This window comes from Pipistrellus kuhlii, unplaced genomic scaffold (genome assembly GCF_014108245.1).
Source record: "Pipistrellus kuhlii isolate mPipKuh1 unplaced genomic scaffold, mPipKuh1.p scaffold_m20_p_8, whole genome shotgun sequence".
NCBI classification, from domain to species: Eukaryota; Metazoa; Chordata; class Mammalia; order Chiroptera; family Vespertilionidae; genus Pipistrellus; species Pipistrellus kuhlii.
Window position 1 is genome coordinate 69862073 of NW_023425584.1, and position 16454 is coordinate 69878526.

General features: G+C 56.2%; 2 protein-coding genes across 2 annotated transcripts; both read right to left on the reverse strand.

Annotated features, from left to right (window-relative positions):
• Nucleotides 1-5591: 5591 nt before the first annotated feature.
• On the reverse strand, nt 5592-8206 carry FAM174C (family with sequence similarity 174 member C). The gene is made up of 3 exons (XM_036425190.2): nt 7869-8206; nt 6727-6843; nt 5592-5944 (listed from the first exon to the last, which is right to left on the reverse strand). Coding segments are annotated over exons 1-3 (405 nt in total). The 5' UTR covers nt 8156-8206; the 3' UTR covers nt 5592-5943.
• Nucleotides 8207-11653: 3447 nt separating this feature from the next.
• On the reverse strand, nt 11654-14746 carry LOC118711770 (cold inducible RNA binding protein). Its single transcript, XM_036425160.2, is given in 7 exon segments — nt 11654-12584; nt 12586-12868; nt 12982-13063; nt 13161-13299; nt 13391-13497; nt 13579-13751; nt 14675-14746. Coding segments are annotated over 6 exon segments (948 nt in total). The 5' UTR covers nt 13736-13751; nt 14675-14746; the 3' UTR covers nt 11654-12404.
• Between the last annotated feature and the right edge of the window lie 1708 nt (nt 14747-16454).

Consider the following 16454-nt stretch of genomic DNA (forward strand, 5'->3'; position numbering starts at 1 on the left):
CCACCTCCGTTCAGGCCACCAAGCCCATCTGCAGAGCCTGGCAGTTCAAGGAGCAGGAGGAACAGAGATGACTCACCCCCATTTTTCAAACCCAAATCCCAAAACCAGGCCGAGCCCACTCCACCTCTCCAGTTACCTGGTGGAGGCTTTTTAAAAAATATACTTTTTATTGATTCCAGAAAGGAAGGGAGATATATTTTTATTGACTTCAGAGAGATAGAAACATGGATGAGAATCGATTGGCTATCTCCTACACGCCCCCTACTGGGGATTGAGCCTGCAACCCAGGCATGTGCCCTAGCCCAGAACTGAACCCTGCAGTCTGCAGGCAGATCTATCCATTGAGCCAAACCAGCTAAGGCACCTGGTGGAGACTTTTGCAGTTGGGCTAACCAAAGTCCATTACTGGCCCCCTGGGAGCCCACAGGATAGTCACACCTCTTTGAACCCGTTTTTTCACCTAGAAAATGTAACAGGAGTCCATATCTTGGCACCTTCAGCAGGTAAGTCAACATGACAAGGGAAGAGTGGGAAAGGCTGGGGATCGAACCTGCAACTTTTGTGCTCTTGACCAGAATTGAACCTGTGATCCTACAGTCCACAGGCTGATGCTCTATCCACTGAGCAAAACCGGCTAGGGCACAGTTCTGTCCTTATGCATGCCACGGCCTCACCAGACTGAGCTTGTGGAGTTATGCTGTCACCAAGTGCTGAATGTTAAACACCCGTGGTTCCCAGCCAGGTTTTGCTTCTCTGGTTTGTCTCCCTCGCCCAGGACTGCTGCAGGGTCCAGAGCCAAGAGCTCTTGAACTGGAAGGTTCCCATCAAGATGGCTGAAGCTCCTCCCAGGGACCATAAGAGGCAAAAGATGGACAAACTAACCTTCGAACAAGACCCATCCCAGCCACACTGTGTTGCCCCCTAAGCTTCTCCCTGGCCCCATTTCTCTGCCAGCCACTTCCCAGCCTTTGCCTGGCTGTATGTGGAGTACCTATCCTTCTTTATTGAAATTCTGTTCTCCTTCAAGGCTCATCTGACCCTGGGCCTCCACCTCCCACAGGATAAGATCTCCAGTCCTCTGTCCTCTCCCTAGGGCTCAGTCTCTTCTGGCTTTTGGGTCCTGTCCTCAGACCTGACTGCAGATGCCCATGCCAGGGCTGGCCCGATGACTCTGAGGAAGAAAGTGGTAGTTGGGGCAACCCAGGAGGCCCAGGACCTGTCTACAGGTGGTGCCCTGGGCCGTCAGACAGACTCTCCGGACATCCCTGGAGCAAGGGCTCAGCCCAGCTGGCTGGCTGGTTCTTTGGGAAGCAGAGGGGCAGCCAGTTTCTAAGCAGAGACCTAGTATCCCAAGCAGAGACTAGAAGTTGGCCCAAGCACAGAAAGTGCTGCCATGTATCCAAAGTGCCAGCATGCCTGGCCCAGCCCAGCATCCTGTCTGGCAGAGGGGTCCTTTCCAGAAGTTTCCTCGGCCATTGGAGAATCCTCCTACTTTATGGGACCTCACAGGTAGGGTGGGGGCTACCAAACCCTGCAGCACTGGACCTGCACAGGGGATCAGGCAGGACACCAATGGCAGAGGGACCTACTCCAAAAGGCCAGCGTTGGGTCAGCTCATTAGCACGCAGGGGCCTCCTCAGAGCAGATTTGAGCTAAGCTTTCTTTTCTTCTGTTCTTCTCTCTCTCAAGGTCAGAGCTGGAGCAGAAGACAAGTGTCCCCCATTCAATCTCTCTGCGCCGGGAGGGGTCCAGAGAGGGGAGGGCTGGGCAGCTCCAAGGCCTGGCCCCAGGCAAGGCAAGAGTGGAGGTGCAGGAAAGCTGCCCAGCTGTTCACGCAGACCCCGGCTCAGCTGGAACCAGCTACAGGCACCCAAGAGGCCCTGTCCCCTCCCAGGGCTGGGGGCTGTCTCAGTCTCCATCCTCATCAGCCAAGGGGATCAGCTGGGATCAGAGGTCATTCTGGTGTAAGCTTCCTCTGAAGTTAAGAGTTGGACTTCAGGCTCAGTCTGGAGACAACCAACTGGGGCTGCATTCTTGGGCTCCAGGGTATGACTCAGACTCAGGGAAGGACGCAGACCTGGCACTTAGCCTATGCTCAGCACCCACTGCTCATTGACCCCTTACCCATCACTCACCACCCACTTACCCAAGTCCAGCACCCACTGACCCTTCGCCCACCACCCAGTACCTATTACCCGTCATCTGCCACGTGGTCCACTGAACAAGTCCCCAGGGTAGGGATCAGTGTCCAGCATCCCTCAGCCTTCACAGGCCATAGCACTGTGAAGAAGGCTAAAAACACGCAGGGGAAAATTCTCTGACAGTATAAATTGGACCAAATCTGCAGCCTGCTCCGGCTCCAGTGGTTTTCAGATGCCCCGGCTCAGTCGGGTAGATTTCTGGGAGAGAGGAATGGTGGCCTCAGTAGGCAGGGAGCTCCACTGACCCTGGTCAGAGCAGGCAAGGGCTTCTGCACCAGCCCAGCCAGCACTTGGGGTGAAGAATTCCCACAGGCTGTGGCTTCTGTCACTGAAAATAAAAATGTATCCCTTCTCTTGCTGATTAAAAATTACACTTCCTACCCTCGTGTCCAGCCAGGCCCTTGAAATCTCAGGGAGGACCTAAGATTCCTGCAACTGCCAAGGCCAGTGGCTGAACCGGCCCCACACCCCTCTAGTTCCCTCCTTCCCTCCCACACTCCCAGCCCTAGGCCTGAACAGAGACACAGCCTCCATGGTGATAACCTACCAGTCTGGGGCTAGACTTCTCTTGAGGGCAGAAACGTTCCAGATCTTCACTGTCCCATAAAAGTGGCCCCAGCTCCCCACAGCTACTAGGCACATGGAATGTGGCCAGTATGACGAGAAGCAGGGCGTTTAATTTCTTACTCTGACTGTAAACAGCCACATGTGGCTACTGTGCTGGGTAGCACAGATCTGGGTGCACCTGCACAGCCACCCTGGCCCAGGACTAGGACATCATGGGGTGGAGGGCAGCTCATACTCCTCCAGGGAGGATGAGGGGCACTGAACCACCAGAGAGGAAGGGAAATCAGAACTGGGATGCTGCGAACCCCAGGAGGGCACAGCTGCCTCAACTGATGACCCTGGGTGAGAGGAATGCAGCCCTGCTGGCTGCGGGGGCCAGGTCCCAGGGAGCCCACATCAGAGCCAGCAGAACCCCCACTCCTGCCTTGGCCAACGTGGCTCAGGTGGCTGGGCGTCGTCCCATGGACAAAAAAACGCTGGTTTGATTCCTAGTCAGAGCACAGGTTTTATGCTCGGACCCGGTATACTGAAGGCAACTGATAGCTGTTTCTCTCCCTCTTCCTCTCTAAAAACCAATAAACACACACACACACACACACACACCAGTTCCTGGAAGACAACATGACTACCACCCACTGCTGGCCTGAGGCAGCCGGCCACAGATGCCGTTTTAATGAGCCAGAGGCATCCAGCTCCCACCTGTCCCTGTTTCCCAAGAGAGAGAAGCCACACAGTGGTCACCCAGGAGCGGGAAACCCCAACCTGCCCACAGCTAAGGGGACAGGTTTGCTGCATGTCCAGTAGGCATGTGGAGGGGGGAGAGGTGGTGGGAGGGCCACGAGGGTGCTGGGCTATGTGTTGTGCACCCCGATCTGGCACAGGCCCTAGCTCTGTTGCAGGCAGTATGTGCCCATGTGTGTCCTGTGTCGATACCTAATGTGTGATAGTCTGGGTCACATGCTGTATGTGTCCTGTGTCTATGTGTGTAAGAGGTAGAGGAAGGTGCTGGAAGCCCTTCCCGTCCTCACATGCATGCCCATACACAGCGGCCCTCAAACTGCCAGGATCCAGGCCTTTCATCTCATGCTGACAAGCCCTTCTCCCGGCTTTTAGCCACTGAGAACTTCCTGCTAATATTGCATTAACCTTGGAGGGGGCTGCCAATTACTTCACACTAATGCAGGGGGATGCAGTGAGGCTGACAGGTGCTGAGGCACAGGGGCCTGGAAGCAAGGGGCACCCTTCCCCTCTCCACTGGGGTGAGCAGGAGGCAGCCAGGCTGGAGGGTGTTCTCGGCTCCAGAGGGCAGATGCAGGGTCTCTCCTGACCTCATTAGAGTAATTAATGTGCCTTTTGAAGCTCAAGAAATCGCTCAGAGCTGTGGGAGAGGGGCACAGATCACAGGGTGGGGGGACCCGCACAGTATCTGTGCACCTGTTAAAAGCATGTCCCAGTGGGTCAGACAGGGAGAGAGCTAGAGAGCAGAGAGACAGATGGAAACAGAGGGGGACCAAATGAAAGGCTGTGTAGATGGAGAGACACAAACAAGGAGGCAGGCAGGGGTTCAGAGGTAGAGAAGACAGAGATGCAGAGACCAAAGACAGACATATGTGGAGAGGAGTGGGGGCAGATATAGAGGGAACAGCCAGAGCCCGAGAGGCAGAGGGTGTGATGTCTGGGACCTCCAGTGGACTCCAGCCTCACTTCCTCAAATGTCCCTGGAGGATCTGCTGCTGCCTCAGTGCAGGACCCTCCCAAAGAATGGTGTGGAAGTGGGGCAGGGAGCAGTCTAGGAGGGAGGACTTCCTGGAGGTGGCAACAGACACTGGAGGGGCAAGTTGATGTGTGAGCAGAGTTGGGGGAGGCACAGATAGCGATGCCCAAGAAAGCAGCCGGGGGACCAGCTCGGAGGACTGGAGATGGAGAGAGGAGTGACACGCTGCTGGCAGAGATGGCTCCTTTGCACCTGGAAACAGGCAGGGACCCAGGCTCAGCCTCAGCAAGGAGTCAGAGGGGCTGAAAGGGGGCAGGCTTGGCCCATCCCACAGTGAACTCAGGAAGAGGCATGAGAAACAGGGCCCCCAACTGGACCTACTTCCCCACCTGTACAACCGGATGAGCCCAGGCCACACCGGGGCCAAGCAGGCAGCAGATCAGAGGCTGGGCAGCACAAGGCTACCATCTAGTGGCCGCTTCTCCTAATGACGTGGCCATGGTAGCTCTGGCTGGGGCGGCAGAGGAAGAGACCTCGGGTAGTGGGAATGCCACAGGCCAGCCCCTCCCCTCCAAGTCTCCAAGATCAAATTTACAGGGGGCAGGGGTGACAGAACTGGACCCTACCCAGACATAGTGCCTTGAAGGGGGGGGGGGAAGCCCAAAAAAGAACCCATCAAACCTCTCACAGGGCATGAGGTCAGGTGCCAGGGTAGGCTCATCAGTGATTCCACAGGAGGCTGGCAGGGGAGGGGCATGGTGGGCCCAGGGGTCCCGCAGCTCCAGAAAGCTCCAGCCCCAAAGGTTCCAGTGGTGTGAATGGGGTGAGGTGAGGGGCCCCAGGCTGAAGGCAGCACACCTTTGCAAGGCCTTTGATGGATGAATAGGAGATCTCTCTAGGCTCAGAGGCGATGATTGGCAGTTCCTCCCATTTTTCTTGACTACCTCATGGAACACCTCCCTGGGCCCTCTGGACAGCTGGGGACAGGTGACAGGAGCCAGCATAATCACAGGTAGGAAAAACCAGGCCTGGACGAGTCCTGTTCTGCCATCCACCCTGCCTGTGAGCCAGGATGCCAGGTCTGGCCCAATGTGGAGTTGGGTGGCAGCTACAGAACCACTGCTGCCTTTATTGTCCCCAGCCCAGTGGGGAAGGCACTCCCACACAGGCCCCTCCGCCCACCTGCCTGCCAGGCCTGAGCAGTGTTCCCACGGGGAGGGCCAGCAGCATAAGTCACAGTCCAACCAGAGGGTCTCAGAATCCTAGATGGGGGTGCCGGGGGCCCCTCTGGTTTGCACCTGGCATCCTGGGTGGTCCAGTGGCGGTGGACGGCAGGCTAGGCAGGTCCACTCGAGTTCTCAGGCCAGCAGGAGAATCGGAGTGTACGTAGGCACTGGGAGTGGACCCAGTCTCTTGTCCTTCCCCCAGGGCTGCTGGGAACACCACCTTCCTGACCTACCATCTGGAAGATGAGGGGTAGGAGTGAGAGGTGTGGAGTGATGGGTCTATCCTGACCCACTTCCCCCAACTGTGCCTGAGGCTCACTCTCCAAGTGACTGGGAGCCCTCTCACCTGCCAGGATCCAGGCCCTCTCACCTGTCCAGCCCCTGCCCCCAGACCACTGGGGTCCATCTGCCCAGCTTGCCAGACCCTGCTCAACTTCGCACCTTGGGGGAAGGAGGGAGAAGAGGTCCCCTAGCTAGTGGAGGTGGAGGAGACCACAGGAGCTACCACCTAATAGCAATGCCTTACCTGGCAGGCTTAGAAAGCTAGGACCGCCCCCTAGACTCTTGGCCTCTGTGCCTATGCCCCCAACAAGTGAGGCTGAACAGCCATCACTCCCTGCTAAGGTCCAATCCCAGTTCTGCGCCCAGAAGCTCCTGGATCGTTAGTCCTGCCCTCCTTCCTTCCTACCATTCCCTTTGCCTGCTATGATCTTCCTAGGGCTGGGGCCATGGAGAGACCACCAATCCATTCCCTCTGCAGCACCCTGCAGTTAATTCTCTATCTGACATTGATCTTGACCTTCAGGGTTGGGCCCAGAGCACTGACCCAAGACTGCAACCCCTTCCCATCTGCAAGAAATGGGAAATTGAGGCTGGGAGGGGCACATGTCTTGCCCAAGGCTACACAGCCTGGTGGCATGTGGATGACCTCAAGGGAATCAGTAGTCTTGCCAACTCTTCAGCCCTGCTCTACCCACCCACCCAGAGCTTCTGGAGGTGGGGGGGAGAACTTCAATACCATCTCAGGTTCCTGGTCTCAAAGACGGTCTCGTCGTCACTGTCCAGCGAGGCCATGTCAGTGGGGTCCTCAGTGTTAGCCAGGAGGCCGTAGCTCCTCCGCTGGGGTTTCTTCAACCTGCAAGCAGTCCCAAGCACGATCAGTGGTTGTCTCGGATCACTTCCAGGGGCAGCTGACACCCCATCCTGCTTCCTGCCTTCCCCATTTTCCTTTGTTATCTCTGGCTCTCCGCCTCCTTTCCTGCCTCTCAAAGCTTTGCTGTGAAGCTTCCTGGTCTAATTGTGTTTCTATGGCCTCATAAAGTCACAGTGATTCCATTAGTTGCTCTTATGTCAATAATGGCAAGTGGATACCTCCCTTGGCAGGCTCCCTCCCAGGCTGTGCTGTTATCCTGCTCTACTACTGATGAGAAAACCGAGCCTCAGAGAGGGGTGAGGGTACCACAGACACTCTGTCTCATGCCAAAGTCCCGGTCCTGACCACCAACCACCAGGACACCAGGGAAAGGAAGGAAGCCTCTGAACAGATGCAAGATCAGATACTTAGAGGGGACACAAGCACTGTGCACCCACAGGAGTGTCAGTTGGGGACAAAAAGGGCCCCCTTTAAAGCGTCTGAACATACATGGTCAGCTGTGTGACAAAAGCCCTCTGGAGGGAAGCCAGGGAACTGAACCAAAACTTCCCTGGCATGTGAACCACATGGGGGGAAGGAAGGGGTTGGGAGAACATCAGTGGAACCAAAAAAACTGATGGCAGCCAGCCCCGGTGCTGAAAGAGTTGGAGAAGGAAGGCGTGGTCCTTCCTTATCTATTTCTAGGGTGAGGGACATGGGGGATCACAGACCCAGTTTGGGCTGGTGGGCTTCGCCTGGCACGGGCTACAAAGCAGAAACATAAACCGGGCATGCCCTCCCCCACACGCACAGACCAGCCTGGGTAGCTGTGTTCCGAGAAACCAGCATCTGTGCTCCGGCATCAGGAAGCACCAAGGTATCACATGACTGCCAATCACCCGAGATCCCGGATAACGCTCGCAGTTCACGCCCACTCCTTAGGGGCTGGGCGCACGCCCTTGAGCACGTGAGGCTCAAGCCGTGAGCTCATTTGGCACGCCAGGGAGGCCGGCACGCGCCTGACATACCTGAAGGCCCGGATGAGGAAGTAGAGCACTGCTAGGCCGAGGAAGCCCAAAAGCACGTAGAAGGAACGCAGAATCTGCGATCTTGTCGAGCCTGGCGAGCCGGGCGGCCAGCGGTGCGTGCTGTTGTGAGGCGCGCCTGGCTGGCTCCCATTCGTCAAAGCCTGTGATGGGGAGAGCGTAGTCTGTGCGAGGCGTGGCGACGAGGAAGCGGCCTCCCGGGTTCCAAAGAGCAGCACTGACAGCAACAACGTCGGCAGGAGCAACCGTGGCACCGCGCACAGCCCCATGGCCCTGCGGAAGCCGTGGCTGCACCCCGCCCCAAGTCCTCCGTCACTCACCCGGCAAGGGGCGGTGCCAACCAATGGCCTGCAGGGGCGGAGCTCGGCGCTGGGGTGTGGCGGGGGGGGGGCACGCCCCGCCCCTTGGGCGCTAACCCCGCTTCACCTCTAGCCGTCCCAGTGCTCTGCACACCCTGTCCTAGGGCTCTAGGGCTAGGCTTGCCCCTATGCCTGTGACTCAGTTCCTTCTGGCCCAGAGCACAATGGCTGTAACCCAGTGGTAGGCAAACTTATTAGACAACAGAGCCAAATATCAACAGTACAATTGAATTTTTAAAAAATATATTTTATTGATTTTCCACAGAGAGGGACAGTTAGAAACATCAGCCAGCTGCCTCCCGCACACCTCCCACCGGGGATGCGCCCACAACCAAGGCACATGCCCTTGACGGGAATCGAACCTGCAACCTTTCAGTCCGCAGGCCGAGGCTATATCCACTGAGCCAAACCGGTTTCGGCTGAAATTTATTTTAAGAGCCAAAACCCGACTTCTGCGCATGGGCCACAAAGTTCCAATCGACGCGCGTGCCGGCTTGTGGTATTTTGTGGAAGGGCCACACTCAAGGGGCCAAAGGGCTGCAAGTGGCTTGAGAGCCACAGTTTGCCGACCATTGCTATAACCAACTGGAATGCCCAGTTCAGGGGACAAGTCAGAAAAGCTGGGTGACCAGAATGGACTACAGGACACAAGGGAGCCAACACCCTCACAAGGTTCCCAATTGTATGACGGAGTCAGACTAGGGCGAGGCCATGCCAACTTCTGCGTATGGGCCAAGAAGGGAGCCTGGGACCCCTCGAGCTCTTGCTGTTCTGGTCCCCAGACCCCACACCGGCTCTAGAACTTCAGAATAGGCCCTCTTGAAAGGTAGGACCGCCTGCTCGCTCTAGTCTGGCATTCTATCTTCCAACTGTAGTGAAGGGCACCTCAGCCATCCTGACCACATTGAATTGACACCCAATGCTGCCACCACCACCACCAACACCCACCTTTATGAGTTGAGCACAGACCCAAGGCCTCAGAATCAGGGTCCAACCCCACCTCTGCACCCCCAAACCAGAGTAGGAAGTCACCAGCTCAGGAAGCAAGCTTGGCTCAATGGGCAAGCACAGATCAAGATACTTAGTTCATTCTGGCTAGACAGCTCAGTTGGTTAGAGCAGTGGTCAGCAAACTGAGGCTTGCAAGCCGCGGTTTGCTGCCCTGTTGACTGAGTTTTGCCAACCATTGCTAGACTAAATGTTACCGTGTAGTTGGAAGCTGTGAGGATTAGGCAATTGTGGCATATTGTGTGCAAAGGGTAATAAATGACAGTGGTGGGCAAACTCATTAGTCAAGAGCGGCAAACCGCGGCCTGTGAGCTGCAGTTTGCTGACCACTGGGTTAGAGCAGTCCCTAAAGGCCAAAGGTTCTGGGTTCAATCCCGGGTCGGGCACACACAATGAATGCATAAATAAGTGGAACAACAAATTAATGTGTCAAACCCCCCCCCACACACACACATCAATAAAGAACGAACAAAAACGCTTTGCCAGGGCCCTGAGAGAAAGAGGTGCACATCCCAGGTGAGGGAGCACAGGGACCACACCTCCTCCTCTTAGGCTAAGTGTGCCTCCAGACCAACCAAGAAGACAATTAAGTGACTGGCTGGTCTGTTTGGTTTGAGTACAGCTAGTGCCCTGAACCACGGCCACAAGAGGCTTTCTCCACGGGAGCCCAATTCCCACCCAGCCTCCACCTGAGGCTCAGGAACCCACCCTCCTTGGTCGCACCCCAAACCAGACTCAGATTTCTAGGTAGACACACCAGTCCTTTATTCAAATCCGACTTCCACATTCTGTCACACTGTTGCAGGTGAGGACTGGCTCCGTGCAGACTGCCACACACCGGTCTTCCTGAGTGACTTGAAACCCTGCATTTCCAACCTTGCCAATAAAACACCTGCTGGAAAGATGGAGAAGGAGTGAAGGAAGAACTCCAGCTGGCTCCGGCAGGAGGCACACACAGAAAGCTGCCCCCACCCATGCTGTAGGTGGGACAGGAAACCAGAGAGAACCCACAGGACCAGGCATTGTCAAGGCCAAAGGACCATGTGTCAACCCCCAGAAAAGCACTTACAGATGACAAGCTGAAGGAGCAGGGGGCTGGGCATCTGGTTCCTCTCCCAGGTGAAGACCCTCATGGGACAGGACCCCAGGTCATCACTGTTCTTGGGCCACCCTTCCAAGTTGCACTGGCTTCCCTTCAACCTGCCAAAGCAAAGGAGTGTTACCCGCAGGGTTTTGGACATGCTCATAGCTTCATAGCTGCTTCCCCCTCCCCTAAACCATCCACAGCTCCTAGGAGGGTCTCAAGCTAGTCATCAGGCCATCCTGGCAGAGGCCGTGTCACGGGCTGGTGTGCTCAGGGCAAGCCTGAGCGTCAGCCAGGCAGTGCTCCATCCCTAAGCAGAGCCAGCCTCCCGCTTGGGATGGAGCTGCTTAGAGAATGGTGTGGCTCTAGGAAAAAAACTGATGGAGGCAATGGACATCAGAGAGCCTTAGTTAGGAATAGGAGTTAGGGAGGTCTGGAAAAGACTGTCAATTGATGAACAAAAAATCCGAAGGCAGGATGCTCAGTGCTCTCTAATCCTGCTTACAGATTGAACCTACTCGTGAGGTGAAACTTCCTGGGCTGCTCGCCTGGCTGCAGGCAGGAAAGGGCTAAACAGCCGGGGTCGGCTTTAATTCTAGCTTGATTTTATAAAAAAAATAAAGATAATGGGAAAACAAACAAACAAAAAGTCATAAAAACATTCCCCAGGCATGGAATTTTACTTTCAAATGAGCTCTTGACAAGAGGAGGGATGTGGACACGAGCAAAAGGAGTTACCTCGAATTACAGGGCTATTTCCACATATGAGCTAGCCAAGGGAGCAGCTTGCGTCTCAGAGGTTTCTGTTGGGCGCACAACACTTCTGTCCTCCGAGGGGCTGCAGCTTCCATAGGCTAGCGGAGAACTCTCAGAACTTGTGAAGCAACAGCAGAGCTAGCTAATGAGCAGTCAGTCTGCAGTCGCCCAGGGACACTGCCTGCCGTCTGCTCGCTGGCCTGCTTCTAGGCTAAGGCAGTCGGGTCAACGTCAGGTGCCCACGTGGGTCCGTCACTGCTGCACTGCCCGCCCCACTGAGCCCTCTGGCTGCCACTGCCAGAAGCCTCCCAAGGGCTGCCTTGAGGTCCAACCTACCCATTCCCGTCAGCCACCTGCTCACTAACCAGGACTGGTGGCAGTCGGCTGTCACCAGGGGCCCGCCAGCGTCAGTTTACTCTGCCTTCCTGGTCTAGCTCTCCATGGGCCTCAGGCAGGACTCGCAGGCCTGCTTCTCAAATTGCCCTCTCTGCTGAGTTCTGAGTGCCAAGAGCTCGCAGCAGGAGTGTGTTCAGCAATGAAAGGGAAATTGTCAGAGCGAGGTTCATTTCAGACGGTTTTTTAATCTGCTTCGTAAAGCCAAAAAAACTGTGTACAAGAATTCCTTAACCACTTCAAATACAACATCAATGGGATATGCATATGTCTTCCAGTAAAAAAGGACAATATAAATAAACATTTTCAAGAACCTCTTGGTGACATCTCCAAGTCTACTGTAAGTTATACACAGCAGATGGGCCGTACAGGCCGGGCCCAAGTGGCAAGCCTCTGCTGCCACCTGGGATCTGGGACAGGCCCTACCATGCTACACTCAGAAACGGTACATGAAGTTGGAAAAAAGCCACGGCTCCCTCAGCTTCCAACAGAGAGCAGACTCAGAGTCCATCCAATCTCCAAGAGATTTGAATTGGAGGACCCAACTTCACCAGGCCAACCCCACTAAAAAGGTAAGTAAAAAAGACAACACAACCAAAAACAAAAAACCCACACAACCCCCGATAATTTTCTAAAACTCATGGCTCATGGTAAGAAGAAAAACGTAAAATCTGAAGTGCTTTTCAAAAACGTTTTTAAAACCCTTAAAAACGGAGTGTTTCCTTAAAAAGTAAAGTCTAGTATTGAAGCCATCTCGGGGGTCAGAAGCAGTCAGGCTGTGTTTGACAAGATCAGAACTGATTAGACTACAAAAGTGGGTACAAGGAGGTGTGTTCACTACACATTAACGATTCAGCGAAGCTCCCAAAATCTTTAAATATACAGCCATTGGAAGGACGATCTTGAGCAGGAAGGATTTTTACTCGTTGTGTGTAGCTGAGAACAAGAAGCAGGTACAGTGTAAAAGCACTGAAGCACGCAACAAGAGGCAGCATTCCACTCCCGGGTCCAGATCTGGAGGGCTCGGCCCTGCAGCCTCGGGAGCAACCAACCCCCCCACAGCCAAGGGCGGCGGGGCCGGGCGGCCGCACATGCAGCTATGCTGCCTGCTTGGCAGGCCCCTCGTCTCCCTTTCCTTCTTGGTCAGTCTGGTCTAGCTTTTATGTTTTGTTGTAGAAATGGCTGCTGGCACGGAGACCTGAGAGGGCAATCTCATCCCTTATGGGCAAGCAGTGACAAGGTCTGAGTGTCGCACATAGAGGGCACCCAGGCTTGCCGAGCTCCCACCGCAGGCTCTCAGAGCGTGACTTACCGTAACTGTCGTAGCTGTCTCTATAGGACCCTCCAGAGCTCCGATCGCCATAGCCACCACCCTGACTCCGGCTGTAGGAAGGACACATGTGGGTGCTGGAGGGCAGTTTAGTGTACTCACCCCAACCCTGTGCCAGCGTCCCAACACAAGCCTGCCACACGCCCAGGCAGGGCTAAGACCTCACCTGCTGTAGTAGTCTCTGGAGCCCCCATAGCCCCCACTCCTGGACTCGAACCGGCTCCCCCCATAGCCTCGGTCCCCTCCTCCTACAGACAGGGACAGGACAGACAGTGAGTGCCAGCTCCTTCCAGCAGTGTTCCCATCGTGTCCGCAAGGGCCTCAGGCCCCAAGAGGGGCACTCACCTCTGGAGAACCCACGGCCGCGGCCTCGGCCCCCACGGAAGAAGCCCCGGCCCCCAGCAGAGCCACCTCGGTACCCACGAGATCGGTTATCAGATGATTTGCCAGCCTGGTCAACCCGAATCTGTCGCCCATCCACAGACTGTGAAGACCAAGAGGTTGGCTCAGGTCAGCCTCTGAGCCTCGTGACCCACAAGCCTGAACCCTTTCATCCCCAGACAGCTGCCCCTCACCTTCCCATTCATGGCCATCATCGCATCTTTGGCATCGTCGATGTTCTCAAAGGTGACAAACCCAAAGCCCCGTGACCGCTGGGTCTCCCTGTCTTTCACCACCACCACTGCGGAGGGAGAAATCTGCAGTCAGCACTTTACTGCCCCCAAAGCAGCCCTGGTCAGCCGCCGGTCCAGCACCGCCTCACCTTCTGAAATCTGTCCATATTTTGAGAAGACCTGCTCCAGCGACTGCTCATTGGTGTCAAAACTCAACCCTCCAACGAAAAGCTTGCCTTCATCTGATGACATGGTGGCCTGTGGCAAATCGTTGAAATCCTCACTGAGATCCTCCAGGGGCTTCATCGCTCACCCCTCCCTCCTATTTTACTTTATACAAACGACATATGCTCGTTGGGGATACACTGAAAAATTCTCTTTTGCCATTTATCACCCCAAGCCCACACCCAGAAGTTAATTTTAAAAAGCTGTTAATTCCTTCATCACTCGGGGCCCCGCCCCCACTCCGGTCTCCCTGAGAGCAGCCGGGTTTTGTGTATCAGTGAAGCACTGTGGACCCCAGATGATTCCCTCAGGAGGTAATGAGGGCTGGGCACTAAAGGCCGACGCCTGACTCCTAACAAGACCGTCGGGGTGCGGGGTGGCAGAGTGCTTTTGGTCCACCACAGGGCGCCTGTGGGGTGGCCGGGGACTGGACCTCTGCAGGAGCTGGGGCAGAGTCCCACGCGGGGGGCTCCAACATGAAGTGGGCAAGTGGGCGGGTGTTGACGTGGACCGACCCTTCCCAGACTGGGAAAACCTCTGCCACGTCTCTAGAACCACACAGTTTGAAGACCAACTTGGGGTGCCGGAAGGAGAGTGGGACACCGGGATGAAGGCTGTACTCCCCTTCGTGCAAATCCAATGGGAAACCGGGGAAGCGGGAGCCTGGCCCGCCCCCAGGCCCGCCCCCGCCGCACGCATGCGCCCTGAGCGCGCCCTGCGCCACTCCATCCGGGCACTCGGCGCTCCCGCCATTTCGCGGGGCACAGCCTCGCGCTCGCAGCCGCCATTTTGCGGTGGCGGCCCGCTTTGGGCGAGCCTAGGCCTCTAAGGGGACGCCCTCAAGCTGCGGCTCGGCCCGTCTACGGCTGCCCCTCGCCGCCGGCGGGGCGGACTCCACCCTGGGCCCGCCCAGGCACCACCCCTGCCCAGGGGCGTGCCGCCGCCGCCCTGCCTCATCCGGCCGGCCTCAGGCCGCCCGCCGCCCGGGGCCCTCGGAGCCGGTGCCGCCAGGACCCTCACCACTGAGTAGGGCAGGTCCCTGACGCAGGCAGGAAGACGACGGTGCGAAACGACCAGAGCCTCCTAACGTGCGAGTGTGGGGGGGTAACCGAGCGCCCGGCCTTATGTACGCCGCCTCCTGGCTCCGCCCCCAAGTGCCACCCCCTGCTCCGCGTTGACCAATCCCAGACCCCATGGGCAGCGGCCATGCCTCATATTCATGAGCTGTGGGCCGGGCTCGCATAGGCCACGCCCTCTTCCGCGCGCTATCGACGGGCGACGTGATTGGCGGAGACGCGTGGATCCGCGTCCCCCGCCACCTGCGAGCGGAGGGCGGGGCCGGCGCGCGGCGGGGCGGGGTCGACCCACTTGCGCGAGCCACTCCGGGTCTGGAACAAAGGGCCCTCCAGCCGCAGTTGCCGGAGGCTGGCGCCCCTGAGAACTCTGATGGTTGCCATGAATCGCAGACATATCGACCTCACCCACGTTCCCATAGACACCAAGCCCCAGTTCTGTCACCCAACTTCATCTGAACCCCGACAATAGTCCATATAACCAACATCCACGCGGTTCCAGGGTTCAAAGCGGAATACGTGATATGCCACAGACCCCACCAAAACCCCATTACTGAGACAAGCTCATTTATGTGGGCCCCCATATTCACTACCATTCCAATTCTTCCTATTTCCCAACTTTGGGGCGCCCCAACTTTACCCAACCAAGTATGTCTACAAATCCCGACCCCTACCCACACCTAACTCCCATCCAATCCTGACTTCACCTCACTCACACCCCAGTACTCACCTGGCCAAATACTTTTGTGCATCCCAGCTCTAGACCACAGATTGACCCTCACCTTGCCTCTCAAGCCCACAACTGGCTGTCCTTGAGTCTTCACTGTAGCCTTACATTCAGCTCAGCCCTGGCTTCCCCTCCACCATATCTCCAGCATATCTGCCCCAGCAAACCCAGAACTCACTCAATACCCATGGGGAGAGGAAGGCGCAAGCCAGTACCACTCTGCTCCTTCTCCTGTGTCGTGTTTCCAGTCTTTTTTTTTTTTTTAATTGATTTTTTACAGAGAGGAAGAGAGAGGGATAGAGTATGTTTCTAACTCTCTATGAGAGAGAAACATCGACTGCCTCTTGCACACCCCTTGACCGGAATTGAACTTGGGACCTTTCAGTCCCCAGGCCGACCTCTATCCACTGAGCCAAACCGGTTTCTGCTGTCCTTTTAAAGGTGTCCTAAGGTCTCTGCTATCAGGAGAACCATCTTTACAGAGAACCTTACACCCTGGAAAGCCCCTGCGGCCAGAGAAAGTTAGTGCAGAACCTTGTCTGCCAGACCAAAGATCCTAGCGACATCCCAGCCCTAGCAAGTCTTCAGAGAAGACACCCCAGAAAAGTTCCCGTCCCACTCTAGCCCTCTCAGGGGGTGTCTAGCTGATGCAGCAGGGACCTGCCTGGGCACAGACGCTGTCTCCTGTGATACAGTCTTGGGAACCCCTCTCCCAGGTACTGTATCAATTCATGACTCATCGTGGTCCCCTCTGTAGCTTGCTCCCCAACGCCACAGCCCCTCTATATTACTCCCCGTCAGCAGCAGCCTGCTGCTGTGTCAGCCGTTTACACAGGGTGGTTATTAAAAGAAGCAAAGAAGGATAACAGCACTCCGCTCCCTTTCCTGCTGGCCGCCTATGGGGAGTCTGAGGCCAGGGTTCCCTAGCCCAGGAGCAATTCCTGCTCCCCCTTTCTGACCTGCTTCCCTGAGAAAAGTCAGGTCCCAGCTCAGACCAAGG

Coding starts and splice junctions, on each gene's coding strand:
- FAM174C (XM_036425190.2), bottom strand. CDS start 8,155: ATGGGGCTGTGCGCGGTGCCACGGTTGCTCCTGCCGACGTTGTTGCTG. Junction 6,844..7,868: donor TTCCTCATCCGGGCCTTCAG/GTATGTCAGGCG, acceptor GACTGCTTGCAG/GTTGAAGAAACCCCAGCGGA.